The sequence below is a fragment of the Macrobrachium nipponense genome, chromosome 49 (assembly GCF_015104395.2).
Source record: "Macrobrachium nipponense isolate FS-2020 chromosome 49, ASM1510439v2, whole genome shotgun sequence".
Taxonomy (NCBI): Eukaryota; Metazoa; Arthropoda; class Malacostraca; order Decapoda; family Palaemonidae; genus Macrobrachium; species Macrobrachium nipponense.
The window spans coordinates 13,639,194-13,651,358 of NC_087224.1; the positions used below are offsets into that span (position 1 = coordinate 13,639,194).

A 12,165-nucleotide genomic window follows, 5' to 3' on the forward strand; every position below is an offset into this window, starting at 1 on the left:
CGGCTATTCATAACTTTCCGGTACCTATTAACGTAAAAAGGGGATACAGCACTTTTGCGCTGTTGTGGGTATTACAATCGTATGCAAATATGTAACTCTTCAATCATGACAGCTCCTTTAACAGATCTTACGAAGAAGAGCGTAGATTTATTATGGTCTAAAAAGCATCAACAGGCGTTCGATATCTTAATAGCGGAATAATGCAGCTTACCTAACTTAAAAATCCCTGATTTAAATAAGGAATTTTTTTTTATCGCAACAGACGCCTCAGACCAAGGGGTAAGAGGGATACTACTTCAGTAATATGATAAACAGTTCTTCCCTATAGCTTTTTATTCACGTAAACTAAAGCCCTCTGAAAGTAAATATGCAGTAATAGGCAAGGAAGGGCTAGGTATCTTTAACACTAGTACATTTTAAGTTCATAATCTATGGCTATCCTGATAAAGTCCTTACTGAACATGAGTCCTTTACCGAGTTTTTCAAAGGCTTTAATCACAGTCCAAAAGGAACTCGGTGACAAATGATCATTCAGGTCTTTGGAGCCAAGATAAGATATCTACCTGGGAAAGCAATTATCATAGCTGACGCATTATCCCGCAATCCCGCATCATACTGCAAAGAACCATTAATTAGACTAAAAGATATAGAAACATCCGTACCTATTGTTAAAACCGTATCTAAACAAGAAAATTCCTTAACCCAAGAGATCGCGAGCATTGAATATCTGGGTCGGAGCGCAGAACTGTTACAAACTGAACAAAGCAAGCGTCAACAGACATAACCCAAACAATAAACACTTCGAACGGAAACAGAGTCAGCAGCAATAAACACCAAACAATAAACACTTCGAAACGGAAACAGGGTCAGTGGCTAGGCAAAAACAATAAACACTTCGAGCAGAAACCCTAAAGCAAAAGTACATTTAAAGTATGTGTATCAAAATAATGTAATCAAATGTAATATTATATGTAGGTCTGTGACGAGGAAAACCCGAAGAACACAGCAGATGACTAACGACCAGGTAGTAGTAATAATCTTTCTCATACCAATCGTCATAAACTGGTTGCATTCCGTCATCCAGGGTTCCCTCCTTTTTCACAGAAAGCCAAATCACTGTTTTCTGGCCTACAATGCTTACAGATATAAAAAGCACATAACTAATTGTAACACGTGTCATGAAAACAAGGGATACACTAAGACACCTGTCAGTTTAAGGGCCTATCCTGTGCCAAATCAATCCTTGAAAGAATATACGTAGAATTATTAACAGAATTACGAGTCTGACAGAGGGAATAAACACTTCTTAGTGTTAATAGTTCCTTGACACGTTATATAGAATTAATAGCACTAAAAACAAACACCGCAATTGAGTGCGTTACGAATATTTATGAGTGCTAAATCAGTAAATATGGAATTCAACACATAATAATCTGTGACTCGGGTGGTGTAAATCAATAATAATCTCCTTAACACGTTGTGTGAATTCCTTTCCATTAAGAAAAACCAATAGTATATTTTATCACCCAGAGTCAATCGGTTTGGTTTGGTAGAATAACGGATAATTAAATAGGAAGTGTCAATGCCTTACGAGTTACAACTCGTGATATTGGATCCGACCGGATTATAGCGGTTCTCGCGGTTTTAAATACCTTTATCATATATATCTTGTATCTATAGAATTGATGCCGCAAGTAGCCTTATACGGTACGTCGCTAGAACACTTTTCCACATATTCAAGCCAACCATTAATTTATCAAATATATATAAAAAAAATATATAAATAAATAAATATAAATATAAAAAAATAAAATAAATATGGATACAAGTGGAGTCAATATAATACACTCCGTAAGAAGTCGGAAGGGTTACAAATTATAATAAAAAAGGAATCACGATAATATCAATAAGCAAAACAACGTAACCATTAAATATCCAAATATATATGCGTAAAGATTTGAACTCTAACTTAACGCTTTAGTAATGACAAATAAGCTAAAAGTTCAAACACATATCAAAACCTACTGACATATTGTCTGTCCCGGTGATTTATATTCGTAGTCAATGAAAAAAAAAAAAATTAAATAAATAAATAAATAAATAAAATAATAATAAATAAAATAAATAAAATAAAATAAAAGAGATTTTAAAGTCAGGAAGTCTAGAAGTGAAAATGTTATCTATGGAATAATCCTATATGAATCTTATACAGGGCTATAATATATATAGAATTTGTATGGAAACCTTTTTCATATAGTTTGAATAAGGAATATTTATTTAACATAATACCAACATGAAACTAATATATTGTTCAATTTTGGTACTGTTGTTTTTTTTTTTTCAGACATTCTTCTCATGCGGGTGGAGAATTAAAACACTAAAATATCATTTGAAAATACTAAAGTCGTATCTCTTACGGCAAGTAACGTAACTCTTAGCTGGCTGAGAGCAATCTCCTGCCAAGTGACGACGTCATCATTGCCGTATCAGCATTTGTTCCTTTTAACCTCAATAATCTGCTTACACAGGCTTCATCTGTGTGTCGTCTCTGCTTGCAAAAGCAGATTGACTGGAGAAAGGAATGCTTAGTTCATGAACTTCACATGTGGTTCATAGGTCACATGACAGGCCACATAACATATTCTTATCCGTGTGTGTAATGCAATTAGTTAAGGACTTGCAATCATTTTAAAATTAATGAACAAAATAAGCAAATAGAATTTCTATAACAACAAAATTTTTTTTCTGAACCTCATAGACATTTAGAAGTATCAAGATATGTATATATGAAATATTTACTTGCAACATTAGCCTATTACAATTCAAGTAAAACATTCATGGGAAAATGTCACATTTTCTTGAAAAACCCAAAGTTTATATAGAAATTGGTTACATAGTGGGTTTTTTGTTGCATCTCCTATCTATTAATAATGTTTTAAAAGTTAACCTCAGAGGATGCGCACGAGAAAATTGAATATGAAACTTTTGTTAGGGCACATAGAATCATGATTAATCTTCTCTTTGACTTTTATGTTGCCTGGCAATCTTACAATTAGCTCCGTTTTCCACTTCTTTGTCTAGTAACTTACTACCAGTAATATCGAATTTTCTTTGAGATTCGTAATGATATCTATTTATTTGTTATAATTATGGATATTTTTACAGTCATCATAGACCTGGATAGGTTCACTCATTGTTAATGCCATGGATAAAAAGTTTGTACAGCGGACTCTTCTGAATTCCAAAATATCAGCGAATTCATGTGGGTTAAGTCTGGTCTAAATGGCTCTCTCCCCTCCCCTGTATTTGGATGTCGTCTGAATTTACTTTGCCCTTGTGACAAGTATAATTTCACTTGCAGGCTGATTAATGGAACCTGGTTACAGTATCCTGCAGTACGAGAGTTTCACATCGCAACTTCAAAAAATCGTTCGTCGCAGCGGACGACTACAGTCAAGTAACAACCGCCTACAATGTGAAAGGAATTTCATGGACTTCTTCGACCGACACCGTATCTCGTCGTTAATCTCGTTTTAATGCGGAATGCTCCAGCGGCTGTCGGAATTCGACTACAAAAGGGACATACTTCCGACAATTACGACCCGAAGGATATTCAACTCTACTTTGCTGGCGAAGGACTCGTGCTGGGATGATCTATTCATCGCGAACGTAATCGTGTAGCTTAGGATGCAGAGAATAAGTATGAGCGCAAAATAGAACGTTGGACCCGCCCAGGCAAATTTTCCCCTTGTTTTAACCATTGAAAAAGGCCGTTTCAATTGGCTAAAGGTGGTTGTCTGGAACTGTGTAATGGACGAAAAGTTGTTCGAAAGCTAGTTAAAAGTGAAGTAGTATAACCTCGGTCATGTATCCTATATATATAAAGTATCATGTATCCTATATATAATTGATCATAAATAACAGAGTCGAAATATATCTTTGCGTGTACGCAATAGGAATCTCTTATATAAATGATCATAAATAACAGAATCGAAATATATCTTTGCGTGTACGCAATAGGAATCTATTTAAAGTGCACATATATTAATCATAATTTTATGAATCCATATACATATGTATAAACAAATCAGGTAGCCTATAATCAATCTGTTACCTTTTATCTTACCAATATCTGCAGGTATTTATGAGTTAGTATATTGATTAATGAATCAGATACATAACAGTTAGCATAAAAATCAACGAATCAATCAGCATAAACATTAATAATTTTATCAATTCATATATGAAATTTTTTATCAGTTAAAATATGATTTTTATCATGTTAATCTTCATTCTATGCAATTATCAGAGTACATTAGTATTTTCTGTAGCATAAGTATCTTAAAGAGATGAAGTGAAAAACTGTATCATTATATATCATGTGATCACTATTATTTACCAATATCATTGTTTTATATTTTATTACTTGAATCAATTCATGTACACCATGATTTTTTATTTACTTATATATATATATATTCACATAGTGTCTGTATCACACTCCTATAAGTCAAATGCAAGTCAAGTTTGAGTAATATTCAGTAGTTGGTTTTGGTAGCTGACCGAGCTAATGTAAGTGTTTACATAATAAAAATATGGAATGTTAGTCCATATATATAAAAGTCTAAAACTAAAGAGGTCAACCAGATTGCTTGCAGGAATGTGATCAGACTAGAGACGCTAAAGATGACGTATACAATAAGTATGTAGGCTAAGATAACATGCCGTCACCTGTAGTCATTCAATTGTTTATAAACATTAGTCCAAGCTCCCTGCTTGAGACAACTACCCCGACCTATTATTCAAACGGCCTACGTGATCTGTAGCGTGTCTCATTTGATTGTGTGTTCGTATGAAACTATGTCATCTGATAGTATGTTCATATGTTCGAACTACTGTCTGTTCCTTCATAACTTGTAACAGAGATGGTAGACAGGCAGAACAGAGTTAGCTATCGTCATTAGAAGACCTGTACCTCTTTACCTAAGCTTTATCATGTAGAGGAATAGGATTAGCCATCATCATTGGCAGAAGCGATCAAGCTATCGTCATAGAAGACTTGTGCGATCATACCTGATCTTCATCATGTAAAACTTCAGAAGAATATACTATTTTTATACCTTGTGTTTTCTACAAGAACCTCACCGAACCATGAGTTTAACACATCGTCGTAAAGATAATACCGACTTCGTAAGTGATCTACAAAACCCCAGACACTCCATTGAAGATGGAAGTGCAATACCAACCGACTTAGCGTAAGTTTATCGCTAGTCTAACATTACCTCATAGGGCGCCTTATCATACAAGGCACAATAATATATATTATATATTATATATATATATATATATATGATACTATATATATATATATATATATATATATATATATACTATATATATATATATAGATAATATATATATATATATATATAGATATATACGTATATATATATATATATATATATATATATATATATATATATATATATATATATATATATATAGTATGTGTGTGTGCAGGAGCGCGCTTGTGAGTGAGTATTTGTGTGAAGACTGGCTCCAGGGTCTTCAGAAAGTCCCTGGGGACTACATAGGAATTCCCCTCTTCTGATACGTATGAAGACGGAAGCAGCTCCCGTGAAGCCCAAATTGACTCCGGAATCCAGACACCTCTACTGCGTCCGGGGATCAGCAAACATTCGAAGACAGGATCGGCTCCGGCGGAACCAGAAATGACTCCTGAAATAGAATCCAGACACGTCACGTGGGATTTTTGGAAAATAACCATAAGGCAAATAGAGTTGATTTGTAACGAACAAAGATGTTTCTTAGTTTGCTTACAGTTGTGCTTGCACAGTGCTTTGACTCCATGCTTCAAGTCCCCCGAGTGATTACATTGTTTGCCATTATTGTTATGCTATTCACCGGAGTATTTATACTTCGTGGATTTAGCATTAAAATGGTTCAGTTCTTTGTCGATTTCATAGCCTCCGACAGCTCTGCCTGTCTTGATGAGGCTGGAAATCAGGAGGACGAAATTGATCACTCTGGCTTTGAAGAAGACCATGTTTCGGATAACGAAGTAGTATACGGACGTTCCAGCAATGAAGAAGGCGACCATCCAGATAGTGAAGAAGAAACAAGGAATTTGGACATAAGTCGGAAGTTTGAGGAAGCAATTAAGGAAAATGAAAATCTTTTCTTGAGGTTTGAGAAAGAGAGATTAGAAAAGGATCAGCTGATCGACGAATTACTGGACAAGGTAGAGGGCCTGACCGTAGCAGGACTGCAGATGGAAGAACACATCAGAAACCTCGAACGACTGAACAAAGAAAAGGAAAGAAAGATCAGTTCAATGTCCGAAGAGATGCAGCTGAAAAACGAAATGATTGAAAAGGCGAAGGTTACAGAAGTCCAAAGGAAGGAAAACGAGGAGAGAGACCAGATGCTAATTATTTTGGAAAACACGGTCGCGGTTCTCTCGATGGAGAAGGACACTTTGCATCGAGATATTCAGCAAAACGATAAAAGCCGAGAAGAAATGCAAATGAAAATGAACAAGCTGAATCAGGACCTGGAAGGACTTCGAAAAGAGAATGGAAGGAAAGAGAAAAACATAGAACAGCTGAAGAGGGAGAACGAGAACAAGACCTTGAAGATGAAAGGTTTAGAGGACGAGTTACAAGTCCTCACCATTCAGACACAGATGGCCCACGAAAATTTGAAAGAGCTCGACCAATGTAAAAGAGAATTAGCTGAAAAAAACAAGGAACTCGAAAAGCTGAGAGAACAGAACTTGCAGAAGGATAGCGAGATCCTTCGACTGGAAAATGAATGCATCCAGAAACAATTGGAAGTCAGCGGTTTACTGAAAGAATCAAAACTTGAATTCGATCCTGCTGAAACGAAGGAGCAACTAGAGACCAGAGTTTTTGAAGAGATGGAAGCATTATTGGAAATCGTAAGACGCCAAGAAGAGGTCTTGGCGCAGGATACGAAGATCAGCTACTTAGGAAAGGTCAAAATCCTTAATGGATCAAAGAATCATAAAGAAAAGGAAGTTTCCAGAAAAGAGAGGACGATAAGGAAAGCTAAAGAAACAAAGGCTTCGAATGAAACTCGGTGTCTGAGGAAGCCCCAGATCAACTGCAGAGCTCTCTACCGACGAATGGACAGCATCGAGGAAGAACTTCTCCAAATCAAAGGATTGCAACGACCTTCAGCTAGAACCAAGAGGCACTCTAAGGTCTCGAATAAAACTCCAGCAATTGAGAAGCCTCTAAACAGAGAAGAATTGCACCAGAAAATGGGGCTGATATCTGCAGCCAACCTCCAACGACTGGAGCGAGAAGCTAAAATGGTCCGAGAGCTCTACAAGATAAACGCCGTCACTTAAAGGGTGCAAGTAAAGGAACCTCTGCATTTTTAAGAGAACTGTGGTTTATTTGCAGAGGATAGAAGGCAGGAAATCTTAGATGTTGAGAATAGGAAGACACTAAAGTTTGTGATGGAATCCTTCCTGGATATGCTTGTGGAAGCAGCTCCGAGTGATCGAGAGACTACAGTGGATTGTGGGCTGGCGATAAGTGCCCATAGACTGGATTGTTGTGCATCCCATGTCCAACACTGGACTGTGGTGCATCCCCTCTCTCTCCTGCCGCATGATACCCTTGGAATAGGGTATCAAAACCCAATCTCATATGGGTAGTAGGCAACCACTGGCTCGGCGTAAGAACCCGTAAGTTTCATGCCTACTGCATATGTGAATTGGATTATGCATTGCAAATTGCATCCCATGTTTTGCATATACTACTGTGGCAACCTCTGGCGTGGCGTAAAAACCCGTAAGTTCAATGCCTTTTATATATGCAAAATATGGGCTATGCAATGCATAATGGATCAAATACTAGCATATACTGCAGAGGCAACCACTGGCGCGGCGTAAAAACCCGTAAGTTTCATGCCTTTTACATATGCAAAGTGTTTGATCCCAGTGTGGCAGAGGCACTAAGACATCGAAGGGCATCGTCAGGAGTCGCTGTACTTCGACGTCGTCTGATTAGGAGACCAGTCTGGAAGCTTCCTGTCTATAACGAAGGGTTTCCTACAATTAACAGAGAAATGACTGGATATTGGACTTAGTAAAGGAACCACCTGTTCTCTAGAATCAACCGCAGTGGAATAGTCTGGAGGCGTTACAAGAAGAAGGGTCATCAATCTTAGGAATTCATCTATCTTGGCTAGCTAAGAGAGCTGAGAAATGGGGAAGGGCCCACCCCTGGTTAAACTAAACCCCCATTTCTATGACGCTCTCTTAGTAATGATGCCCCAGGGGTGAGATCACATACGATCGCTAAAGGCCATATTTATATCTTTATCTATATCTATATCTATATCTGCATATATGTATACATACATATATATATTATACATACATATATGCATACAGACATCTATTTATTCATATACAAACAGTACATATGTATAAATATGCATACATATATGTATATATATACATACATGCATATATTCTATAATATTTATATTAGTAATATTATAATATTTCATGTACCTATTTATATGCTTACTATACCATATATCTGTATATAAATGTATAACATATATAATCTTATATAATAATAATATAATTATTATTATATAATAATGTATAATATATATATATCATATATATATATATATTATATATATGTATATATTATATATATATATATAATATATATAATATATAAAATGTATCCCATATAATTATATATATATATATATATTGTCTATTATATATAATAATAATATATCTTATATTATATATATATATATATAAAATTGTCTACCCATATAATATCTATTATATTATTATCTATATATCTCTCTAATAATATATAATATATTATATAAAATGTATCCCATATATATATGTCATATCACATTACCATAATTCATATACATACATCGAGCTACAATGTCCTTTAATATCTAATTTGCTCTACCTCGGAATTAATATATTTTCATATATGCTTAACCGAAGGGGAATTTTTTTTTCGATAATAGATTTGCCTGGTCCTGGGCACGAACCCAAGAAGACATTCAAAGCCAGGAACGTCAGTGAAGTTTTTACCTACCCCACCACCGCGAGAGGCCCATAAGTTTTTGTCGTCTCTCACCCTCAAATACCTTTCGCGCTCAGGTAATTCGTTGGTTTGGAGACAACATCAACCCTCCTCGGCTCCGGTAGTGTTGTAATGCTTTTTGACAACACATAGCATTTACATAAGTCATATCACATTACCGTGATGTTGATGTTGTCGCCAAACCAACGAATTACCTGTATGTATGTATATGAATCACCGGAGCCGAGGCGGGTTGATGTTGTCTCCAAACCAACGAATTACCTGAGCGCGAAAGGTATTTGAGGGTGAGAGACGACATAAACTTATGGGCCTCTCGCGGTGGTGGGGTAGGTAAAAGCTTCACTGACATTCCTGGATTTGAATGTCTTCTTGGGTTCGTGCCCAGGACCAGGCAAATCTATTATCGAGAAAAAAATTCCCCTTCGGTTAAGCATACGTATATGAAAATATATTAATTCCGAGGTAGATCGAATTAGATATTAAAGGACATTGTAGCTCGATGTATGTATATGAATCACGGTAATGTGATTTGACTTATGTAAATGCTACGTGTTGTCAAAAAGCACTACAACGCTACCGGAGCCGAGGCGGGTTGATGTTGTCTCCAAACCAATGAATTACCTGAGCGCGGAAGGTATTTGAGGGTGAGAGACGACATAAACTTATGGGCCTCTTGCGGTGGTAGGGTAGGTAAAAGCTTCACTGACGTTCCTGGATTTGAATGTCTTCTTGGGTTTGCGCCCAGGACCAGGCAAATCTATTATCGAGAAAAAAAAATTCCCGTTCGGTTAAGCATATATGAAAATATATTAATTCCAAGGTAGAGCAAATTAGATATTAAAGGACATTGTAGCTCGATGTATATATATATATATATATATTATATATATATATAGATATATATATATATATATATATATATATATATATATCTATAAATTCTTGGTAACGTCCAGTCCATAAACTTTGGCTCCCATTACTGGGAATTGTAATTTTTTCATTTAATCCCTTATTGCGACTGTGTACTTTTTTGTACCATTAGCTGGGTAGGTAGATCTACAGTACTATTCCGCGGCGGCCTAGGCTATGGCAGTTGCGGTTTTTCTATGCAATTTTACCTCCTGAACAAGAATTTTAAGTAATATTTATTCGGATGACTGTAATTAATCCCCAGGGGCCAGTACTAAACATGGCGAAATACATTGGGCGCCCCAATCCCTAGTGGATTGTCGTATCCGCAGTTACGTTCCTTGCAGTCCGTGCGGAACTATTCATTAGAATTGCCCTGTATATTTTTGGTTGGTCTTAGGTAGTTGACAGAAGTACTTCGAGGAAGGTACAGGAATAACAATTAAAGTTATATTACTCTAGCCAAAACACAAGATCTAGATCGAGTTCATATGTCAGTTGTAACCTCTTTAAGCAAAATTTTCTCATAGGCGCATGCGTTAATATTTCTGGGTTCGACCTGTGTTCGCCGGTGAAAAATCCCTGTAGCTCATTTTTCAAGTATAAATATATCCTAAATATACCAGAGAAAAAACTAGCATGGTATGCTGAAGTTACTACCCTCAGCGCGAGCACCCAAAGGGCGTCGGTATAAGTAAAGGGGCGAAGTGGAAGCCACTACTTACAGGCCTTCTGCCAATTAGAGGATTCCTTTCCAAAATCCCTCTCTTAGAGAGAGCCGTTGCAAAGGCCACTCCTCCCTCCTCGCTCCCGCTACTACTACTACTACTACTACTATACTACTATACTATATCTACTACTACTACTACTACTATACTACTACTACCTGACTCGCGCATCATCTAGCATTCCTGTATTAGCGATCGTGTGCGATATACGCGTTTGTCGCAGCTCCCAGGATTTAAGCTCTCTTCGTGATGTCGACTGGAGAACTTCCCTCTACACCTAAGCTGAGTACTCCAATTTACGTTTTTGTGACTTATATGGTTGAGAGGTTTTCCATAGTCCCTTTATTCAGCCTTAGGTTCAACATCTTGAACTTAGCAGCAAAACATTAAAATCTAATAGTATAGTATTTTAACGTGCCCTTTTTCCGATTTTTTTTGTCACATGGGGAGATATCTGCTGACATAAAGGAGTTCCACAAGGCTGCTTACTGACGCCTATTTAGTAAAATGGAGGACGATTTGACACGCAAGATACCTTAGTCATACTCAGACTAATACTGTGCTTGGAGGTAAGTTTTTATTTATAACAGTCGTCATTATTTCTAAAAAGCTTCTACTTTTGCAAATTTAATTCGAATGATTCTCGAGTCGTTAATAATAACACATTAGCTTGATGGAAAAAGTCCATTCTTTTCCCTCATCTAGAAATATACTGCAATCTACAATATTTATGTAAGACCATACGACATATTTACTGTTTTATCTGGTTTAATGTTAAACTACAGTATGTTCTGTAGTACTTCTCTTAACTCTGTCTTTTTATGTACAACAAGCGTTGGTTTCGCACTTGTGAAAATTAATGTGCCGAGTGTATAAAATTGAGTACCACAATATTTGTAATGAAGGGTAGGACTTTTTAATGATTTAAGAATAGGAAATTGTGTATTAACAATCTTGCAGTTCAAAGACTGACTCCTGCGTAGTTCAAAGACGTGTGAAGAGCGAAATTCCTAACATTAAACTGTTCAGTGTTTGTTAACTTGCCCTTCCATCCAATTTTTTATCTTGTGCCTGTTATTATCACATTTCGAAACTACAAAAAAATCTGTATTCAAAAAAATGTGAAAGATAAGTCATTCTTAAAGGTGCTTAAAGTATAAAAAGGTGCCCAATCAGTTTAAGACATTAATAACTATTGAGTTTAGTGCTATTGAGTTTATAGTGCCATGCGTTTTAAACTTTAAAGAAAATATGGTTGATTATTTTACTCTTGTATAATATTGTAAAACTAGTGCAAAAGCCACTTGCTTGGTTCAACAAAATCTAAAATGTGTGCAAAGCACATTAACCCAATTTTCACATTCATAAATTTGTATACGTAT

The 12,165-nt window shown here is 36.1% G+C and overlaps 1 protein-coding gene across 1 annotated transcript; it reads left to right on the top strand.

Annotated features, from left to right (window-relative positions):
- The first annotated feature begins 5,959 nt into the window (after window positions 1–5,959).
- LOC135205242 (interaptin-like) lies at window positions 5,960–7,396 on the top strand. Its single transcript, XM_064235591.1, has one exon. The coding sequence runs from the start codon at window positions 5,960–5,962 to the stop codon at window positions 7,394–7,396; it is 1,437 nt and encodes a 478-aa protein (XP_064091661.1).
- The last annotated feature ends 4,769 nt before the right edge of the window (window positions 7,397–12,165 follow it).

Excerpts from the sequence above, each read along its gene's own strand:
- LOC135205242 (XM_064235591.1), top strand. The coding sequence starts at position 5,960 with ATGGTTCAGTTCTTTGTCGATTTCATAGCCTCCGACAGCTCTGCCTGT.